We start from the raw sequence: 22841 nt of genomic DNA, 5'->3' as shown, positions 1-22841 counted from the left end.
ACCCCCAAACAGTACTCCAGATGCTGGTTCTGTTCTTAATAACTTCTTTTGAATGAGCTGATTTACTCTGACTTAAAAAGAAAACCGCCTAAGAAAATATACAAAGCTTGCAAGGCGGGTATATTTTATAGGGTGAATACGTGGCTTTATCTCCGTGTCCTGTTCAATAGGAGCTTTTGCCTCCTCCCTTCTCCCTGCCTCCCACTACCCTATCCCTTCTCCTTGTCCTACATGGTTCATAGCATCCACAACAAACTGCGTTTCGACCTCAGGGAATTGGAGCTGATGATTCTTTATGCACAAAGACCCTTAAGAGGATTAAATAACTTGTATCAGCCACACACACTATACTCAGTAAATCAGGTCCACTGCCTCCTGAAGATCCATCAGACCAGTTGCTTGATTAGTCTCCAAATAGACAACATTTCTTCATTTTTTAAAAGATTTTATTTATTTATTCATGACAGATACAGAGAAAGAGAGAGAGAGGCAGAGACACAGGCAGAGGGAGAAGCAGGCTCCATGTAGGGAGACTGATGTGGGACTCGATCCCAGGTCTCCAGGATCACGCCCGGGGCCGAAGGCGGCACCAAACCGCTGAGCCACCTGGGCTACCCCAACATTTCTTTCTAAGCAAAGCTCCCAACTACACCTGTCAATCCTGCAAGGCAGTAAAAGATATAAATTCTGGAGCCCCATGGGGCATGCACATACCAGACGCTTGCCTGGAGGAAGAGAGCTACAGAAGGGTGAGAAGGTCCATCTGTTGAGTCTGGCCTCCGCCGTAAGAGGGCAGTAGTGTCCTGTGAGCCAAGGTAACCCAGCCCGCTAGGGAGCTAGGTCTGGGAGTGTCCCTAGACTAAGAGTAGGGTACTCTTGACATCATCCACTTTCATCCCAGGAGAGATGGACATAACCTCAGCCCCTCCCATCCTCACAGCACCCACGTTTATGGGGTCTGTCACAGCATTGGGATTATGAATACTGTCTACTATAGAGTGGCTGATTCAGTGTCTGTCAAGAGCTGGCTTTCTGCTTCACAGACAACTGACTTCTCGCTGTTTCCTCATATGGCCCAGAAAGGGTGGAGAGTCTCCAGCGTATCTTTTAAAAGGCACTAATTCCTTTTACAAGGGCTCCACCCTGGTGACCTCATCAGCTCCCAAAGGTCCCACCCCCTCATACTATTAACTTGGGGGTTAGATTTCAACACACGAACTTAGGAGTGACCATTCAGTCCACTGCAGATACCTCTTTACAGAGGAAGAAACTAAGGGCCAAAGAAAATTAAAATTCACACAGCAGTTGGTGGCAAGGCCAGTGTTCCTTCCCACTGCACCTGCTTACTCCAAACCCTGCACCATTTACCAAACACTTCTCAAGGGCCTTGTTGTTTGTTGGTGAATGCTCTACAAACACGTTACTTATTCCTCATGCTTGGCCCATCTTGGAGGTAGGAACTGCTATTCCTGATGGCCCCTTGGAATCTCTGAGTTCCACAACAGGTCTGCAGTTGGGACTGGCACCCAAGACTCCCCACCAGTGCTGCTCTCTCTGCATTACACTTGCCCCTTTATGCCATGTGGATAAATGGGCACCTGGATACAGAGTGCACATCCCAGAGGAGCTTATTAGGAATATGGATTCCTGGGATGCCTGGGTGCCTCAGTGGTTGAGCATCTGTCTTCAGCTCAGGGAGTGATCCCGGGATCCAGGATCGAGTCCTGCATCAGGCTCCTTGCAGGGAGCCTGCTTCTCCCTCTGCCTATGTCTCTGCCTCTTTCTCTGTGTCTCTCATGAATAAATAAATAAAACCTTAAAAAAAAAAAGGAATATGGATTCCTGAGCCCCAGCTTGGGCATCGAGGTGCAACAAAGGTGGGGTCTTAGAAGCCTCTGAGTGTGTTTAACTCCCTCAGTGATTTGGATGGCCTATCAGGTCTAACATTCATCAATTGCCCCCACATCCACCTACCTCCAACCTGTGCACTTTCCTCAGGCCGCTCAGCCATCTCTTACCTGGGCACCACCTCCTGGCTTACTCTGAGATTCTGCATTTGCCCCTCCTGCCATCCGATCTCCATATGGCAGCCAGATTGAGCTTTTATTTTTAAATTTTTTAAAGATTTTATTTATTTACTCATGAAAGACACAGGCACAGGCAGAGGGAAAAGCAGACTCCCTGCAGGGGACTTGATCCCAGGATCCCAGGTATCACTACCTAAGCCATTGGTAGACGCTCAGCCACTGAGCCACTCAGGTGCCCCAGAGAGTGAGCTCTTAAAACCACATCAGGTTAAACCACTTTCCTGCTTAGGACACTTCTGGCAGCTTCCCTTCACACCAAGAATAAAATCCAAACTCATCCTCACTGGGCCCTGACTGTGTGACCTCGCTCCCCTAACCCCATCCCTTACTCCGCTGCAGCTAGATGTGCTGGTCTCATCTGGGTTCCATACACACCTCTCTGGTCGCCACCCCCAAGATCGGTGCACTTGGGGCGCTCTCTGCATGGAATTCTCTTCCCCTGGGCCTTTGTGTGGCTGGCTGCTCCTCCCCACTCAGACCTCAACTCAAATATTACCTCCTCAGAGTAGCCTTCCCTGATCACCTTCTCTGGAATAATCCTCAGTCTCTTTTTTTTATCACTTGATCCTGTTTCATTTCTTGTCACTGAATGTTCGCGTTTGTTTGCTTATTTATTGCAGACTTCCTCCACTGGAATGTGAGGACTCCAAGAACCAGGGACTTTAGTTCTGTTCATCATGTATCATTCATTGTGTATCAGTGCTTGGACCTGAGGCCCCATCCACTCTCTGGAGACAGTAAACAAGGGACTCAGGGGTGGGACTTTCAAAAGCAAACCAACCAATTCAGAGCCCACACCCTCAACTACCTCCTTTATGGGGCTCACTGTGGGCCACTATCCCCCTGCCCTAATCCCACCAGGGGCCAGGTACCAGACAAGTAGGGATAGGCTCTATGCCCCAGAGCCCGCTGAAATTATTCAAATCAGCCAACCCTAAACCTGCTTACCCTGCCTCACCCACTCTTTCCCATGGAAACCATAGTAAAGTCTCCTTCCTACATTTTCTCCTTGCCCCCTCTGCCTCCTGGTCGACCCATGGGGCTCTCCGTGAGCACCTGCCTCTTGTTTGGGGGGAGTTGTGAGACTTACAAACTTCTTTCTTCATGATAGTCACTTCCACGTTTGCATGACTTACCACACCCAGTTAAAACAAATCCTGCCCACCCTTACAAAAGCATGCAATAAATCCTTGGTGAGTAAGCGAATAAGCTTATTCAGGAAGCACTGGCTGTCATCCACCAGCGCCGCACTGGTGCTGCAGGGGCTACATAGCTGGTTCCTGTGCTGCCCCAGCGGCCAAGATGCTGAGTCAAGAGTTGAGGTTGGGGGTACCCCGGAGGAGAGAAAGACCCTCCTGACAGTAGTGGCAGCAGAGAGAGTCTGGGAAAAGAAGGAACTGTTGACACACTTAGGTTGAGGGGACAAGTGAACTTAAAGTAACCAACAAGGACATTTTGAAATATGTGACAGTAGAGGCTGCAGGGACTCTGGTCTGGAGCTCTTGCCCCTGCCTTCCCACTGACTTTCCTTTGTACTCTATTACAATGCTACAAGCAATTGCAGAAATGGTCTAGTCAGAGATGTGCACAAAGATTTCTACACATGGACTCTTATCAAAGTATGACTTCTTCCCCTAAAAACCTTGGAAATGGCCTTAATATCTATGCATGTCCATGAGTTTGTTGATAGTTCTTCAATCGAATGATGAGGTCTGGGGCAGCCCCTGTGGCACAGCGGTTAGGCGCCGCCTGCAGCCCAGGGTGTGATCCTGGAGATCATGGATCGTGTCCCACATTGGGCTCTCTGCATGAAGCCTGCTTCTCCCTCTGCCTGTGTCTCTGCCTCTGTGTGTGTGTGTGTCTATTATGAACAAATAAAATCTTAAAAAACAAAAAAGATGAGGTCTGTGCTTCCTCCCCTTGGCTGCTCCAACAGCATATGTCAGAAGTGCCTCTATGTCACCCCATAGAGGGTGTCTAGAGGAGGGGGATGTGCACTCTGTGGAAAGAGGCCTGAGATGTCTGCTGGGAATGCAAGCACGGGGATATGTGGAACTGGACCAAACAGCTGCCACCTACTTCTCTTGGAGCACTTGCCTTTGAAGCCCTGAGCCAACCTGCAAGAAGTCTGACTTCCCCGAGGCAGCTACATTGCAGGAAGCAGTCAGAGTCAGCATGGGTGCTAATCAGCCACCATCCATAACTTTTCCCACCAGCCATTGACATTTGTCCCAGCAGGCCAGCTCTAAGGTGGGAAGGAAGCTGAACATTTAGGATATTTGTTCCTCCATTTCAAGAGATCCAAGGATAATGGATATAGCAAAAGGTAGGAAAAGAGGAGGTGGGCAGCTGCCTCAGATGCCCTCTGGGGGGATGTTCAGCGGGGTGGGTGGTAGAAGAAGCTACAACCCTTCTTACCCACCAAAGGCTTCCCTGTATTAACAATAGCTTCCATTAATTGAGCATTTATTCTGTGCCAGGCACAAGGCCATATGCTTTATTCATTAATATACATTTTGTCAATTCTCACAACATCCTTTTCCATTTGAGGAAACTGAGGCATAGAGACGCTAGTTGACTTTCCTCCAGTCACAATAGCCAGGGAAGCACAGAGCAGGGTTTCAAATTCAGACCAGGTGCCTCTACCTAGAATTCTCTACTCCTGGAGTTCCTGAATCATGCAATAAGGAAAAAAAAAAGAAAAGAAAAAACATCTTGATTGGAAAGAAAGAAGTAAAACTGTCTCTGTTCACAGACAACATGATCAGTTACAGAAGTCCTAAGGAATCTACAAAAAAAGTTTCTAGAATGAGTAAGCAAGTTTTGCAAGGCTGAAGAATAGTAGGTCAGTATACTGTGCTGGTTTACACTGCATCCCTGTGAGATATGCAGAAAGCCCTTTGCACCGACCCTGTGGACTGACTGGGATGTGGTTGGCCCACTGGTCACAAGCATGGCTTCTGGGGTCAGCAGCCATGGCCAAAACTGCTCTGCCACTCATGGCTGGGTGACATGGGCAAACGATTTACTTTCTAGCTCCGTTTTCTTCCACTTCAAGTGGATATTAGTAGTGCATCAGGGAGGAAAAAAGAGCATCAGCTTCACAAATTTGTAGGGAGGATTCCCAGAATAAATGCACTTAAATCCCTAAGGCCAGAAACTGCCTGCTGTGGTGTTTGCATGCTTTTGTGGGGAGGAGGGGGGTGTGCACTCTGTAGAAAGAGGCCTGAGGTGTCTGTTGGGAATGCAAGCACGATAAGACACTAGGCCTTTGATATCAGACCTCCCAGCAGCATGCACTTCTTCAGGACTCCATTCCCCTCTGCTCACCCGCATCTCTCCTGCACCACACCCTTCCATAGGTCCGCGGCAGGCGTAACAAATGCACTTTAGCCTGTAATGACAGCTCGCTGCCACCAGGTGGGTTCTGGAGCCTGGGCTGTGGACCCTGTGCTCTGGAACCTGGACTTCGCAGAATGGAATTATCGAGAGCCACGTGGATTTTTTTTTTTTTAAAGATTTTATTTTATTTTTTAAGACTTTATTTACTTATTGATAAACACACAGAGAAAGAGGCAGAGACATAGGCAGAAGGATAAGCAGGCTCCCTGCAGAGAGCCTGATGCAGGGACTTAATCAAGGACCCCAGGATCATGAACTGAACCCAAGGCAGATGCTCAACCATTGAGCCACCCAGGTGCCTTGAGCCATGTGGATTTTTGATCAGAGGCCCCACTGACTTCTCTGAAGTCTGACTCCTAAAGGAGGCCAGCAGATATTCTTTGGGAATATCCGAAGCTCCAAATGGGGGTGATCTGCACATGAAAGTGCAAATTCAAGTGTCTTCAGGTGTGTGTGTGCCTGTGTGCACACATACATGGCTAAAAGATGCATAGAGATGTGCCTGTGGGATGCCAGTGAGCTGAAAGGGTGACCCTCACAACCAGCATGTGCTGGAGTACAGGTGTGAACTCACACTCCCCAGTGTGCACACCTCCTCTTGGCCAAGAGGTGCTGGACAGGAGAGCCAGTGCCTGGCCCTGCATGGAGGGCCTTCCTGCTCTTTCTTCCCCCTCAAGGAAAGTCTGGAAATGGGTCCCCAGAGCATTTGGAAATTCTAGGCATTGGGAGAACACCTGGTGGCCATCTTGGTCCACTCCCATGGGCTGCTTGAATTCTCTCAAGTTATTCATGAAAATGAAAAAAAAAAAAGTAAGTAAATCTTTACTTGGGGGAAGTAACAATGTGAGATGCCAATGTTTGAGAGTCAGCTGGAAGCCTGAGGGATATGCTCAGCCCCTTCAGAGATTCCCGGTTGCTTTGAATGGTGGCCATCTCTTTAGGAGCTGACATTCCAGTTGTGACAGAGAATTTTCCTTTGGGGAGGGCATAATGGTGACTTTCAAAGCAGTGAAACGCAAACTCTCCCCTCTCCAGTTCCTAAGCACTTTCCGTATTTCCTTTTCATGCAGATCAATGTGTCGACCCCTTCAGATGCTAAGTGATAAATGTTCCAAGTAATTTTTATTTTAGAATACAAGAGAGGTACAAATTATTTACAGTTGTACATATACAATCAAATAATATATATCACAGTTTCGTAAATATCATTTTAGATAAATATTTACAAAGTTAAAGTGACCATTTTCTGGAAGTAGAACACAGTTTCTTGAAAACTCTATACATTTTATACTTTTCATTATCATTATAGTTTCTTTATTTTACAAAACGCCCTACGGAATTCGGGGACGTGACCGCAAGGTGGAACAGGCGACACCAGAGGGCGCCCAGGGCCAGAGTTTGGGGAGTCAGGGAAGGGTGCGGACGGTCGGGGCGACCCCCTTCCCGGGCGACAACCCCTCTAGCCCCCAGGATCCCGCACTGCTGGGAAGTGCAGTCCCCGCGGAGAAGCCGGTCTTGCCCTCCTCCCGCAGGAGTGTGGCTAGAAGGGGAAGCGAAGCTTCTCCTCCCTCAGCAAGAAGTCAAGATGTAGGGGCGGAGGCGCGGCTCCAACTCTCTCGTGTTACAGATGGGGAAACTGAGGCCCTAGGAGGAGCAGGGCCTAGCCCGGGTCCCCCAGTGGATATCCGTCTGCCCTCGCGCTCAGTCTGCCCCGCGCACTGCACCAGGGTTCGCGCCTCGCCCCTCCCCGGGAGCCGGCTGTGGGGTAAGGGGGCCAGAAGGAGAGAAGGGTCCGCCTGCCGGGAAGAGCAGGTCTTGGGTCTCTTCTGGTTGCCCCAGTGCCCCGCCGGCCCCCAGCTCTCAAGGTCGTGTCCGTGACTTGCAACATCCCGGGGCACCAGCCCCAGGGGGCAGCCGGAGGAGCCGTGCGCGCGCCGGCCCGGGCCCCGCTCCCTCCCCCAAGGATGCCGGCCCGCGCGGCCGGCGCGACAGCAGCGGGGAGACTCGGGGGGTGGAGCCGGGCGTGGGGACCCCCGAGGACCGGCTGGGTGGCCTGCAAAGGGACGCTGCCTCTCGGTGTCCTCACCTGCGAGACGGAGCGAAGACCATATGCCTAAGGGGGCACTGGTGGGGCGCCCCTACGGCGCCGGGGAGGTCGAGTCTGGATCGAGCAGCCCAGGCCCGCTCTCCGCGGGCAGCCCGCAGCAGGCAGCGGGCTGCAGGCAGGAGGCGGGACGCGCGTGCGCGGAGGGGGGCGGGGCGGGGCGCGCGTGCGCGGAGGGGGCGGGGCGATGCGCGCGTGCGCGTGCGCGTGCGCGGGGCGCTCACAGCACCATGGCCGGCAGGTGGTGCGCCGCGGCGGCGGCGGCGGCGGCGAGCGCGGGCGCGTGCGCGTGCGGCGCGGGCAGCGCGGGCGAGTGCGCCTGCAGCGCGGCGCTGGGCGGCCGGTGGCGCGCGCTCTTCTGGTGGGCGCGCAGGCCGGCCAGCTGCGAGTAGGCGCTCTGGCACACCTGGCACTTGTAGGGGCGCTCGCCCGTGTGCAGGCGCACGTGGTTGCGCAGCGTGGACGACTGGCTGAAGCGGCGGTTGCAGAAGCGGCACACGAAGGGCTTGTCCAGCGTGTGGATGCGCATGTGCGAACGCAGGTTGCTGCGCGAGTTGAAGCCGCGGTGGCAGATGACGCAGCGCATGCGGCCCGCGGTCCCCGCCGCCGAGTCCGCCGGGTGAAAGTCCTCTGGCCGCGCGGGCGGGGCCCGGGAGGCAGGCGGGGAGGGGGGAGAGAGAGCAGCCTCGTTACGACCCGCGCCGCCGCGGCCCCGCCCCCACGCACCCCCGCCCCCTCCACACGCTCCTCCCCGGGCCCCGCCCGCGCACCCCGCCTCGGGTCCACGGGGGGTGGGGTGAAGGTCTGGGCACCCTGGCCGGCGGCGCGGCCAGAGGGTGAGAGGGGCGCGGGGAACCCAGCTTGGGGTCAGATAGGAGCTGGCCTCCACACCTTGATGTGAGACCTCAGGGACTCAGTGACTTCCCCTCCAAGCCTCAACGTCCTCATCTGTAAATCGGGGACCTGCTACGACCTCACGGAGCTATCTATGCACGACTCCACGAGATGATCACAAAAAGCTGCACTTTACCTTCCTTAGCCTGTTTACGGGAAGTACCTGACTCAACGTAGCCTTCTGTAAATGGTAGCCTTCCATAAAAGGCTCCCCCCACCTCAAAAAAAAAAAAACAAAACCACCCTTTCATTTATTCATCCCACAAATATTTACTGAATGCCTACATGTACAGGGCACTGCGCCTCACCTTCCTCATTGCTGAGATGGAGGTAATAGTATTACCCCCATAAGCCTGCTGTGAGCCTCAGAGAAATTACTGTTTGTAAAACATTAGCTGCAGAGCAAGGGCTGTATTAGTTCAAGGGTTTTATGAGGACACAAAAGGGATGATACCTGTGAAAGGTTTAGCTCAATATTGGCATGAACTAGGTCTTGAGCAAATGATGCCAATCGTGTTGACCGGTGTCCCCCACAACATACACACACAGGCACACTCCACCCCACCTTCATTCAACAGGTTTATACCAAGCATCTATACCAGGGACAGAGGGAAATGCACACTATCAAGGCTGGAAGGAGGTTTAAAGATCATCCCGCCCAACATCTTGCCTTTACAGACGGAGAAACTGAAACCCAGAGCCATTCCCAACATTGTACAGCAGAACTGGAACTCAATCCAGGCCCCCACTGCTTGGCCTCTTGCCCCTTCTACCTCACCATCTGCCTCTCTGGTGCCCCCCACCCCAGCCTGCCCTCAGACAATTTATTTTGTCCAGAAAACCCACAGCCATTGGTGTCCAGATTATGGTGGTGACTCTGGGGGCACTGGCCTGCTTGAGCAGGTAGTCTCATGGGCTCCATACTACTGAAGATTGAACCAGGGTCCCTGGAGACCAGGAGCCTCCTTGCCACAAACACATGCATACACTCATTCTGAATTCCAGGGGTCCCCTGTCATTATGGCCTCATGGAGACTACCTACCATGCTTGTTCTTTTTCTGCTCCTCCTCCAGCCCAGGCACACCAGGGATCCCCAGGAAGGTGTTGTGTGAGTTCCCATACCACACCAGCAGCTCCTGGTCAGGAGGAATCATCTACAGGGAAGAAAGCAAGGTGAGGTCAGGGAGACAGCAGTCCCGGGCGGGGGTGGTAGTAGTGGTGGCCGTGTGAGAGTCAGGGTCTCTGCACATCCTCCTGCAGCCAGGAGGCAGCTGTCCTGCACCTGCCATGGAGACGTGCATCCGGTCTCAGCCCTGAGGAAGCCACACTAACCTGCCCTAGCAAGCTGCATAAACACAAAAAGCCCTAGGATGCTCTGCCCACCTGCGTCCCCCTCCCAGACCAGGCCTTCTCACTATATCTGTCCCAGCTCTGCTGCTGGGAATGGAGCTGCTGCCCAGCCATGTAAGAATCCCCAAACTGACAGCAACAGAATGGAAGCCTTGCAGCAAGTCAACGTCATGGAAGCAGGAAACCTAGAAAACTTTTCATTTCTTACTGAGGGGAACCAGAGTCAGCCAGCCCTCTGGTGTGCAGGGCTGAGCCAGATGTTCCCAAGGAGCGGGGGCTGTGGGGCACCCTATGGTACTTGGTTACATCCTGTCTGATAATGTGCTGGAAAGTCTCTCATCCAAAACGCCCACAAGGCAGCACCACGTCACATGTACTTCCTTCCCTATCACAGGCTCTGCGTGACTCCATGCACACGTCAGATGCAAAAAAAAAGAAGCATTCGGGGTGAGGAACACCTCCACCTCAGGAAATACTGGGGGCACACAGCCTTAAACAAAATCCATCTCTACAAGGGAAAACTCCACAAATGGTGATGGTTTTCTGCTCGTCCCAGGGGAGGACCTGCACCAGGGAAATGGTGAAGGCCATTGGGAGGAAGATGTTCGCAATGACAGACCAGGGAAGCTGTGGATGGCCTGATCCTGAGGTGACCCACACTGCAGGATGTCCCAAGGGGTCCACCAGGCCTTTGGTGAAAGCCTGTTAGCCCTCCCAAGAGGGGAACCGTTAGGCCCCAACCAGCTAAGAGAAGCGAGAGAGATAGGGCGCCTGCCTGGCTGGCTCAGTCGGTGTGACTTTTGAACTCAGGTGTGACTGAGTTCAAGCCCCATGTTGGGTGTAGAGATTCCTTAAAAATAAAACCTTAAAAAAAAAAAGACACTTGAAAGAGGGGACAGCCCCCACCCTCCCAAGCCTGCACCCTATACAGCTGACTTTGGCACCTACCCTAAGGGTCACTCTGTGATCTTCCCCAAGAAAGCTGGACACACCCAGGCAGCAACTGGTTTGTTTTCCTAATGAATCCTCAACCACCTCAAAGGAGTTGAAATGCCAAAATGAGATGGATACCATCACGGTATCTGAAATCACACAGTAGGACCCTCTCATGTGGGCTCCCTGGTTACAGAGAAGGCCCCGCCCCTTCCACCTGCCTCTGGCCTGCAGACCTCTGCCACATGCAGGGTCCCTCTGTACCACAGCTTCCTTCCTCTGGCCAGAGCCAGGAAGACCCTCAGGCCATCACAGGCAGCTCTGCTCACCCTGAAAGGAGAGAGTTGGGAGAGGAGGAGCAGAGGAAGGAAAGTATGAGGGGGCCTAGCCACAGCCATCCTCCAAAGACTGTCTGAGGTCACCATGTCCCTGCGCCCATGGCTCATGAAGCATCAGGTCAAGCCCTCAGGGTCGCTGAGTGACTAGAAGGCAGGCAGAGAGGGCCAGACCAGCTCGGATGTACAGAGTTTGACTCTGGAAGAAACCAGCACCATCCCTGAACCCAAGGAAAATCAGGTGAAGAAAGCAGACAGATTAGAATCTGGCACCATAGCAAATGTCCTCGAGGCCATTCACAGCCACGGCCATTGTCCTGGAGGCCAGTGGCAGGACAGAGCTGGAGGCGCTGCCAGAAAGCAAATGGAGAAGACAGAGGTTTTGTGAGTCCCCTAGAGAAGAGGAAATTGCAACTAAAATATTTAAGATCAATTCATTGTGAAGGAAGCTGCTCTCTGTGTGACGGTACAGATGGGCCCTCTGCTACCTAGTGCCTGGGTGACCTTCGGCAAGCACATGGCCTCTCGAAGCTTGTCTCCTCTATTGAGAGGGTGGGGGAACATGATCCCTGAGGTCCCTCAACTCTGAGACACTGATTGTAAGTCACCTTGGACACTATCCCTGACCCTTGGTTTCCCTTTTCAGAATCATGGTTCTTCAAAACCAACCAGTCCCCCCACCGCCTCATCAGACCTGTCTGAACAGGAGACAATGCTACAGAGGTCACACACGTCAGGGTCCATGTGGGCTCCCCACCTGCTGAGCATGTGACCTTGGGCAAGTTGCCTTATGTCTCTGGGCCTCAGAATTTATAAAACCGGGATAGCACCACTGCTCTGGGCTCACTGGGTCAGGGCTCAGCGGAGCCCTGCATATAAAGCATTGCAGGGTGGATGGACACAGAAGCATGTGTTCTAATTTTCCCTGAGCACAGCAATGTTTCGGGAAGCTGGCCAGGCTCTCTGGGGCATCGAGTCCCCAGGTTGTCCCCACAGGGCCTGCAGTGTGGCCTGGTTAAAACCTAGGGTGCCTGGCAGCTTTGCCTTCAGAGACTGGCAACAGTACAGGCTGGGCCCGAGGGCCCCAAGGACAGGAGCCCCTCCCTGGGCATCCCCAGGGAGAACACAGCCCTGCAGGGGAGGTTCAGCAAGTCCCCAGCAGATGTCACCTGAGTTGCACCTCCACCTCTGGGGGAGGGGGAGGAATCAAATATGGAAATTAGCACCAGCCTTCTCCTTGTAATTGACAATGACAACTGTTATTTAATGTTAATTGGGGGGCACCTGGGTGGCTCAGAGGTTGAGCATCTGCCTTTGGTTCAGGTCCTGATCCCTGGGTCCTGAGATGGAGTCCCATATGGGGATCCCCGCAGGGAGCCTGCTTCTCCCTGTGCCAGTGTCTCTGCCTCTCTCTCTGTGTCTCTCACGAATAAATAAATAAAATATTTTAAAAAATGTAAATTTGGGGCATCTAGGTGGCTCTCCAACCCACTTTGATACCCAAAGTCAGATGCTTAACTGACTGACTTTGGCTCAGGTCACGATCTTGGGGTCCTGGAGTGGAGCCCTGTGTCAGGCTCTGTGTCCAGAGGATAATCCGCTTGTCCTTCCCTCTGCACGCGACTCTGCTCATGATCTCTCAGTCTCTCTCAAATAAATAAGTAAAATCTTTTTAAAATTAAAAAAAATATATATATATATATAATAAATGCAATAACAACAGTGGTAATGTATGAGGAGAAGCCAAGAACTCTGGGCTTGCACAGATTCTAGTATTATTCAACATGATTGTTTGGAATCTTGTTTTCTAAATAAGAGCTTTGATATTGACTTTAATATAAAGTGCATCACTTATTAACAAACACATTTTTAAAAATGTACTAAAATAAATCTTACTAGTTAATTTCAGAAAGTAAAACCACAATGCAGACACATTGACAAAAACGTGTAAATACATCAAAAGGATAAAGGATGAAAAGTGGCTCTCTCCCCTACCCTGGACCCCCAACCACTGTGGCCAGTTTTCTGTACATCTTTCCCCAGAAGGGTTGGTCATTTTAAGATTACTAAAATACACTGATTTAAGGTTCCTAGGGAGCAACGTGATGGATAGACTGGCTTCTATTTTTCCACACGAGATATCGGATTTAAAAAAAATAATAATGAGCATTTATTACGTTTATACTATATATTTATTAAAAATTAAAAAAAAAGAAAATCTAGGGGCGCCTGGGTGGCTCAGTCAGTTAAGCATCCATCGCTAGATTTTGGCTCAGGTCTTGATTAGTTTAGGCCCCAGTTGGTTCCACGCTGAGCATGAAGTCTACTTAATAAAAATCTATTAAGAAGAATCTACTGGAGGGTGCTTGGGTGGCTCAGTGGTTGAGCATCTGTCTTCAGCTCAGGTCATGATCCCAGGGCCCTGGGATGGAATCCTGAATCGGGCTCCTCAAGGGAGCCCGCCTCTCCCTCTGCCTATGTCTCTGCCTCTCTCTGTGTGTCTCTCATGAATAAATAAATAAAATCTTAAAAAAAAAAAAAAAAAGAATATACTGGAATTGAGAATGACAGAGATACTGAGAAGCCACCAGCACCAGGGAGGCCAGAAGTGGAGTGTCTGTTGGCTCTCAGAGCTCTGGGAAGCTAGTGGCAGCCCCTGACCTGGACACCTGGTCTCTGCTTGCTCGCTGGTACCCCTCATGCGGTAACTGCAGACATCAAGACCAGGAGACCCTCAGGACCAGCAGCCTCTTCCCTGAGATCCCAGGTTCCCAGGGGCTTGGCAGCTGACTGCCTAAGAGCAAAGAACAGCCACTGTCCCCCGCCCCAGGCCTCCCAGTCCGTTGATGCTGTGGGTTCTTTACAGTCAACACTCTGGCATGGCCCTGCCAGGACTCTCCGTTGGGGCTAGGAGAACCAGAATTACAAGTGCTCTTCATTCACTTCTCTAGGCACCTGGCTCAGGACATATGATAAACCAAATAATTCTCCCAAGAAACTGAATCCCGTACCATAAAGCTTACCTCCCCAAGGTTCTGGGAGAATGTCAGGGACTGAGTCTTCCCTTGACAAATTACATACTCTCTCAACTCATGCTTCTAATTTTTTTTTTTAATATTTTATTTATCTACTCATGAGAGACACAGAGAGAGAGGCAGAGACATAGGCAGAGGGAGAAGCAGGCGCCACGCAAAGAGCCTGATGTGGGACTCGATCCCGGGACTCCAGGATCATGCCCCAGCCCGAAGGCAGGTGCTAAACCACTGAGCCACCCAGGGATCCCTCAACTCGTGCTTCTAGACCTTCCCTACCAGCCGAGACGTTTGTCCTGCCCAATTTCTGAATTTTTATAAATGGAAACTGATCGGATTTTGGTTTGTTTTCTTAATATAAATTTATGTCACACTGTTGAACATGCTCCCAGGAGGCTCTGACACCCTCCTTTTCCCCCCAGGCGGTGCAGAAGCCCTAGTCTAGAAGGATCTCAGTGGCATCTGGATGAATATCAATTTCCATTGTACCACAGATGTCCTGACACACCAATTAATAGAGTTCTAGCAGATACATATTGGCCACGGAGGCCTCCCAGCATGGTGACCAAGGGCTCTCTGCTCTGGGGTCAGACAGGCCTGGATTCAGATCACAGCTCAACAACCTCCTGTATCTACTCAGTTTTGTCATCATTAAAATGGGGATAGTGATAGTATGTCACAGAGCTGAGAGGACTCAATTCTTAAAATTTGCTAAGAACCTTAGCATGGTACCAGTGTGTGGTAAATGCCCCATGGATGATGGCGTTATTAATGATGCTTATTATTAATAATCAGAGTGCCCTAACTGCATCCACCCATGAGCAAAGTCAAAAGAAAAATAGTGCCAAGAAAAGCAGACATGGGATTCTGGGGCTGCAGGATAAATCACTTGGGTGCTTGAAATGAGAAGGCAAGTAGCAGAAAGTAAGAGCCCATACTTCAGGGCACAATAATCTGCCAAGACATAGAGAGGGGACAGATGGAAATTTTCTTTCCAGTTCTAGAGTCCAAAGCTTTCATAACTTATTCCTAAATCCTTTCCTTGCACTGAAGTTTGGCATCAAAGGTCTTGCTTGCTGGGGTAGCTGGTTTTGTTGAGAATGGGGTCCATATGTTTCCCTTTTGATCCACCTCCCATCACCTGCAGAAAGACTTATTCATTCAACATTGAATGGTCACTTTCTATGTGCTGGGCACTTCCTAGAAATGTCATTTTCGGCACCTCACATTATAGTAAGTTCTTCTGTGGTTGAATCAATGAGGAGAATGCCCCCAGGAATAGCATCTGTAGATCCAGCCAGATGCCAATCCCACCTGAGGGTTCTCCACGGACTGGCTGGCCTTGAAACCTCATCTCCATTTGGAGGGCTATTATTTTGACTTTGTGGAAAATTTGAGAGCAGCAACAGTGTGTCCTGCTTATTGGATAAAATGTGCCTTCCTTTTTTTTTTTTTTTTTTTGGCGAGTAATGGGTTACAGTTATGGAATATAAATGGCAATTCTAAGTGACAGAGAGAGTAAGAAAATGGATCACGGCAAAGACCTTGGCTAATCGTACACATGCACAGAATAAACCGTCCATGTATTCCAGAGACTTCAGGGAGTGGCCTGGGGGACAAGCAATTTCTTCTGGTGAAGCCTAGAAGGGCCCATGAACCCTGGCCCCTGCCTAGCAGCACCATGGGGTTGTCATACCGGCCCAGATACACTGCTGGTGCAGTAAGTGGAATCTGACATTGCCGCAGAATAGTTTGAGAAAACTGCCACCATGAGAAAGGTGCCCAGCTTTGCTGATTAAAACTAAAATGATCAAAAGTAGAATGACAGTGAAGTGATATTTTGTATTTCCTTGTCCCTCAAACAGTCCTCAAACAATCTACGTAGGTTTGCTACCTCTGGGCAAGCATTAGCAGCAAATCAGTGGTATCTAGCTCACGGTATCCTATATGATGCTATTTCTTTTTCCCCATCCTCTTTTATCAAGTTAAATCCTGATGAAATATAGATGACTTTTTTTTTTAATCTTATAAATTCAGATTATTGCCTGGAGATAGTATTCAGCCACTTTGCTCTCTGACTTTGGATTTCTGTAGAAATTTCCTTCCTTCCTTCCTTCCTTCCTTCCTTCCTTCCTTCCTTCCTTCCTTCCTTCCTTCCTTCTTTCTTTCTTTCTTTCTTTCTTTCTTTCTTTCTTTCTTTCTTTCTTTCTTTCTTTCTTTCTTTCTTTCTTCTTTTCTCTGCAGAAATTTTGATTACTGTTTCCTGGCTCTGCTGAGCCATCAGCCTGTGTGACCTGTGCAGGGAGATGAGCTGACACCTCCGAGTCGGCCCCAGCCAAGAGTCCTTTGGCCTGAATCTTACAAGCATTCCCACTGTCTCTTGTGCATGCATGTGTTTGAGTGGAGGAATGGAACGACTATGTGTCATCTCATCTGTATCAGGATGGCAGGAAGCAGTGCACGAATGTGAGGATGTGTGTGTGAGCCTGAGAAGGTGGGAGGGGTGAAGATCCTGGAGGATGCTCTCTGCTGGAAGTGAGGTTCAGCCACACCTGAGGCTGATTCTAGAATGTCTTGTGGGGAGTTCTTGTTCCCACAGGGTGGTGGCCCAGCCAGATGATCACAGGAGCCACCTTTGTCCTAGGCTTGGGACACCTTCAGTACTACCTTCACACAGCCCCACTCTGTTCCACTTCATTTGAATGCCAGTCCAGAAACTGGGTACCTTTTTTACCCTCCACTTTCAGTCCTCCCAGAGTCCACCTCTCAGCTGGGACCCACACCCTGACCACACCAGTCCCCAGGCCAAGACCATTCTGCCGTCATCTCTGGGATATTTCCTGGACCCTGGTTCTTGAGGGATTACTGGACCTCAGTTCCAGAAGCTGCTAGGCCTCAGTACCCCTCAGGCCTTAGAAGGCCTTGAGGCTCTGAGTTCCAGGGAGAAAAAAAGGACTGTAGGGAAATCATTCTCTGGCCCTGGGAGACCTCGTTCGGATCTCTCCAAAACTCAACCAAGCCCAGCCCCACCCCAGAGGACATTGTGGAAGCATGAGGTCTAGGCAAGGGTTGGGGGGGGAGCATCCCTCCCCCTCCCCCACAGCACTTCCCACCAATCTGCCATGAGCAAGGAGGGCAGCCTGTCCCACTCCTGGGCCAGATGCTGAGCAAATTTCCTGCCAAGAAACACTGTCCAGGGAGGGTTCCGACAGCATGGCCCCACCATGGCTACCACCACTCGACTTGCTTTGGGCCATCAGCCCCTCCTCATACACCACGAGCTTTTCTGCCTCTGCCTGAGGTCTCCCGATGGAGAACACCTCCTTTTTCCATCCTGCTGAACCTTCCAGTGACCTCGGCCTGGCTTAGCTACCCACAAACACAGGATGTGATATTTATCTGCTGCTACCTTTCCCTTTCCCTCACCTCTAAGAAATTCCACCCAGCACAGGCATTAGTACTAACATTCCCCCCCGCCCCCGCTCCCAGTGCCCGGTAAGAGCCTCTGCCACCAAGTGAACCCAGCATCCTTGTCTGCAAACTGTGGATAATTGAAGAATCCTCCCTCGTGGATTAAACATGCAAGGATTAGAAAGGATAATGCAGACACACAGCCTAGAAGAAGCCTTACACACCGAGTGATAGATGTGCCATAGCTGAGGCTAGAGTCATGATCCGTGTGTCATCAGTGTCCCATGCATGCAGAACAAGGGACAACACACAGCTAAAATGCTGCAGACCCTCACTGGGGACCTCACTGTGGAGGTGCTCATGACATCCACAATGGCATAAAGTCTAAAGTTCTGTCCTTTCTTATCTACAGCCCAGAAGCTGCCACGAAGCTCATGCTCCCAGAGACCAGTCCTACGGCCTGGGCAGGGCCAGAGGGGCCAACATCAATGCTCCTCCATCTCCCGAAGTCCCTGGATGTGGCTGCCTGCACGCCTTCTCCTGGCTGTCTCCCTCCCGGGCTTCATACACAACGGCACACACACTCACCTCAATGGCCTTATAGAAGATGCTGGTGCCAATCTGGACAACCTCCAGGTTCTGTTCCTGCTCATTTCGTGCGCACTTGATGTAGGTCATCCAGCTTCGGTGGTCCTCCTGGCTGGCATCAATGAAGTAGCGCACCGTGCCATCCTCATTAAACACCTGCATGCAGGTAAATTAGGGACCTGGGAGTGAGGCAGGCTGGGTCACATGTGCCACCTGTGGCCAGGCCAGGCCCGTGCTGGCATATTTGCACACACTCTGTTCTCACAACAGCCCCAGGAAGGGGGAGCAGCTGTCATCATCTCAGTTTTCCGGCTGAGAAAAGGGAGGCTCTGAGCAATGCAGTGACTTGCCTGAGGCTAGCCAGCTAGAAGTGACCAACAGAGTCGTCTCCAGGGCCCCACAGACTCCTGCTGCCATGTGCTCCCTTTCACCGAAAGAAAAGGGTTCATAAGGGATCAGTGACTCAACAAAGTGGCATCCAGCTAACTCCCTGGAGATGTAGAGGTGCTCCCAAAAGCAGCGGAGAGCACAGACCAGGACCTCCAAGGGGGACACAGGAACCTGGAGAGGGAAGGCTGCCTCACCGTGGCACCCTGGTCTGTCCTAAGCACTCCCGTGGGAGCTTAGCTTAAGAGTACTCAGAGATCAAACTGGACCCCAACTTCCTAACCTAGCAGCAAATGGAGAAGATAACTACTGCCCAGGCCTCCAGGGAGGGAGGAGGTGAGGTCAGAAGAAGCGTCTGGACCTTCTCTCTGTTCCCTTCCTCCTGCTCCTGTGACCAGAGGCAAGATTTGTCACATTGGGCTCCTCCAAGGACTGTCTGGTGAGGGCTGTAGGGGAGATTCATGATGGGAAGGAAATGAGAGGGAGAGGGTGCGCCAGCCCGGCCTCTGCAAGGTGAGAGCCCCAGGAGGAGGAAGTGCTTTGGGAGTGGCTTTGTCCTAATGGTGGCCCACCGTGGCTTCTGGCACTGTCAGCAGAGAGGAGGGTCAGAAGGCCCTGGATGGAGGCCTCGCTGAGCTTCAGTTTCCTTCTGTAAAATGGGACTAATAATTCACGGGGCTGAGATCATTTGATGAATGCGAGCCCCTGACTCAGCTGACTCAAAGCCAGTTGGTCCCGGATCATTTCCAGCCATCATTATTCTGCCTGGGTTGAAAAGCCCATTCTTAGGAAGCACTGGCCCCTTCTGTTCTCCATACTAGCCACCCTCACTCCCAGGCTAGGGTGGTGCAGAGGGGCTTCTTTCGCAGCCTCCTCCAAAGAAAAAGAATCCAGGTGGCTGGGAGGTCCCTCCCAGCGTTGGCTTCCCAGCTCTCTGCACAACCCGGGGCAAGCAGGCAAGCAACAGGGCCTCCTGGGTCTCAATGCCCTCCTCTGTGAAGTAGGGCCAACAGCAGTCCCTAGGGTTGGCCAGAGGAAAGACTGTAAGATTTTCAAACAATGGCTTTAGCAGCATGGTTTGGGGAGGCACCTCAAGCCATAGGGCAGTAGGATCCCCCCTCGGGGAGCAATGGGTCTCAGGCGCCCCAAGCGCCCAGCAGGGGCGACAGGGACAGAGTGGCCACTGTCTGGGGCCAGTCCCAGCTGTACCCCTCTCCTCCCTGGCCCTCACCTACCTCCCACATAAGGTTGTTGTTCTTGCAGATGTCCACGTGCTCCGGGGCGATGACTCGGCCAGTGAAGGGACCCATCTCGGTGCCCGCTTTGATCCACGTCTTGGAGAAGATGCCGAGGCCCTCGCCTGGGATGGAACTCTGTGCGATGATCACCTCCGCCGGCAGCACCAGGCTGGACAGCTTCTGCACCTCTGTGACCACCACGGGGGTGGGGTGGGGTTCCAGGTCAGAGTCTGAGACTGGGGACAGCCGGCCCTTCCCCGCTGGAGACCCAGGCCAGTGCTGCCGGGCCAGACCAACCTCAGGCCCACCCTGGAATAACTCTGGAGAAGTCACTGGGGTGTGTGTGTGTGCACAGAGGAGTGGGGGAGGTGGAGGAGCTGGTGTTCAGCTCAGGAGTCTCCTCTGTTTGCATCCTGGGGACACTCTGTACCCTGCAAAGCTCTCGAGAGGTGCTTTGGGGCTCATTTCTAAGGTGTTTGTTTTGTCTCTCCACTAATTCTCAAAGCATCCACAACTATCCTGCCCTCCACCCTGCAAGAATTTAAGAACTACTGTGCCCACAGCAGCCTGTCGTTTTTTTTTTTTTTACAAAGGGTAAACTGAGGCCAGCTCCCATGAGGAGGTGATAGTCAAGCCGAGACCTGCCCTTCCGCGTGAAGCCCGGCGCTCACGGTGCCTCTCTGCACTGAACACAGGGCGCTGTCGAAAGGACCCCTCCTGCGACTCGGAGCTCTGGCTACCCATTCCGGGGTGCGGGACGCCTCGCGGCGCCTCGGGCCAGCCGGCTACAGCGCTGGGAAGAGACCTCAGGCGGAGAAAGCTCAAAAGGAACGCGGACTGCCGGTGTGCCCCGGGGGCCACCTGTGTCTCCCGGGGTGCCCGGGATCTGGGGTGCCAGAAACGGTGGCGCTGGGGCCCAGGCCAGCCCTGAAGTCGCCTCTCTGGGCGGGAAAGAGCTGGGCGGCCCCCAGCCTCCCCTCCCTCCCCCCCGGGGGTCCCTGCCGGCCTGGCAGCCGGAGTGGGGGCGGCCTCCGTGTCTTACAAGGTTCCCCTCTAAGCTACCTGGGAAAATAGGCGGCGAGCCGGCCGGCTGAAAGGGGGGGGTTAAACGGTGTCCATTGCGGCGCGGCCGGCAATTTGTCACGCTGTTAAAGTGATAGCATTCATTCGGCTCCATTCGAAAGAAATTGCTAATTCTAAATTCATTAGCCCTGGAAGAATGCTGTAGCAGTAAATTGTAGCTCAATGCGGAGGGGACTTGTTTAAAAGGGGCCGAGGAATTCCCCTTACAAAAAGGGGGGATTAGATGGTTGACATAGCGTGAATGGAAGTGGAATTAGTCTGCACGGTAAATTAAGAGAGGAACAGAAATCGTCACGGGGGAAGAGAGGGCGACGCGCAGAGATGCCAGCGCCGGGGAAAGATATTGTTTGCAGGTTGATGAATGAGGAATAAGAACTTGAGACATCTTAAAGAAAAGAAACTTTTCTCTCTCTCTTTCTCTCCCTCGCTCCCTCGGCGGCTTTCTCTGCGGCCCGCCCGCCCTCCGCCCTCCTCCCCAGCCCCCCTGCCTTTTAAAGTTCTCGGTTTAAGTGGGAACTTTCGCGGGTCAAGCCCAAGTTAACTAAATGAATTTTAAACCCCTTCTTTTTGAGTCAACTGCTATTACACGCCTAGTAAGGCTTTAAATGCCGGGAACCCGCGGGCTGCAAGGGGTGAGGGGCGGGCAGGAGGGGGGCGCGGGGGGCGCGGGGGGCGCAGGGCCCGGGCAGCCCGGACGCCGCGATGCCCTCTCCAGCCGCGCCGGGCGCCGAGCCGCTTCCCGCCCCCGCTCGGGCTTGGAAACTGAGGCCCACCGCGCGTCCGCCCCGCCCTGGTTGGCGCGAGCTGCCGCGGCCCCGGGCGTCGCCAGGCTGGGAACCCGGGGCGCCCCGGCCTCGACGGCGCGACTCACCGCCGGAGAAGGACTGCGCCAGGACCTCGGCGGTGAAGGCTGTCTTGGGGCTGGCGTGGTGGCTCTTGTCTTCGAACAGCTGCTCGCCCAGCACGTTGCGCCAGCGGCCGTACAGGAAGCTGTGCAGGATGTCGGAGGTGATGACCTCGGCCAGCGCCAGCCCCGGCGCCTTCAGCCCGGTCTTGAGCACCAGGGCCTCAGCCGGGAGCACGGAGCCCATCATGGGCGGTCCGGGGCTCGCCGGCGCCGGGGACGGACGGCCGGGCCGACGCGGGGAGGTGGCGGGCGAGAGGGGAGCGGAGGCGCGAGAGAAGAGGGCTGCGCTGGAGGAGAAGGACGAGGGGCAGGGGGAGGACGGGGACGACGGCGGGGAGGAGGAGGAGGAGGAGGGGGGGAGGACGCAGGAGGGAGCGGGAGGCGAGGCGGGCTGGGAGGAAAGTGAACGAGGGGGAGCGAGGCGGAGAGGGAGCGGGAGATGGAGAAATCAGCAGAGGTGGCTGACGGCGCGGAGGGCTGGAGAGCGGGGTGGGGGTGGGGGGTGGGTGGAGGCGGAGGCGGGTGCGGCGGGTGCGGGGGTGCGGGCGGGTGGGAGGCGGGTGGCTGCGGAGAGACGGCGGCAGGGGCTCTCGGACGCGCGCTTGCCTCTCACACACCGGCCCGGACGGTCTTCCCCTTGGCACAATCTCAGCGCCTTTATAGGAGCCGCAGTGACCCTCCTAATTGGTTATTAATGACCCCCTGACGTCGGACAGACTTGTTGTACCCGGCCGGGCCCGAGGAGCCCTCGTCGCGAGAGCTCAAGGGGCGGGGGCGCGCGGGCCGCTCCGAATTGTCCCCGCTCGCTCCTCCCGCCCCTGCCGGGCCCTTCCTCTCCCCCCCTCCTCTTCCTCCTCCTCTCCCCGTGGGAAGCGCCGGGCAGGGAGGGAGGCCCAGCCCGCGGCCAGGAGAGGAGGGGACGGAGCCGGGGAGGGGGCGCGGCGAGGCCCGCTTGGACTCCAGGGACCCGACTGGGCAGGAGGGGACGCCCGCCCGCCGGCCCGCCGCCCCAGGCCGCATCTGCGCTCCCCATCCCGGCCCGCCGGGCCCGGTGTCCACCTCGCCTCAGACGCCGGCCCTCCCCGCGCG

General features: G+C 53.4%; 1 protein-coding gene across 1 annotated transcript; it reads right to left on the bottom strand.

Annotated features, from left to right (window-relative positions):
• Positions 1-7813: 7813 nt before the first annotated feature.
• On the bottom strand, positions 7814-21939 carry PRDM12 (PR/SET domain 12). Its single transcript, XM_041726793.1, has 5 exons — positions 21717-21939; positions 19760-19950; positions 18138-18293; positions 9531-9642; positions 7814-8223 (listed from the first exon to the last, which is right to left on the bottom strand). Exons 1-5 carry the CDS (start codon positions 21937-21939, stop codon positions 7814-7816), a joined length of 1092 nt encoding a protein of 363 aa, XP_041582727.1.
• Between the last annotated feature and the right edge of the window lie 902 nt (positions 21940-22841).

The sequence above is a fragment of the Vulpes lagopus genome, chromosome 12 (genome assembly GCF_018345385.1).
Source record: "Vulpes lagopus strain Blue_001 chromosome 12, ASM1834538v1, whole genome shotgun sequence".
Lineage (NCBI taxonomy): Eukaryota > Metazoa > Chordata > Mammalia > Carnivora > Canidae > Vulpes > Vulpes lagopus.
Note: the sequence above shows the minus strand (reverse complement) of the source record. Positions and strands in the feature narration are given on the sequence as shown.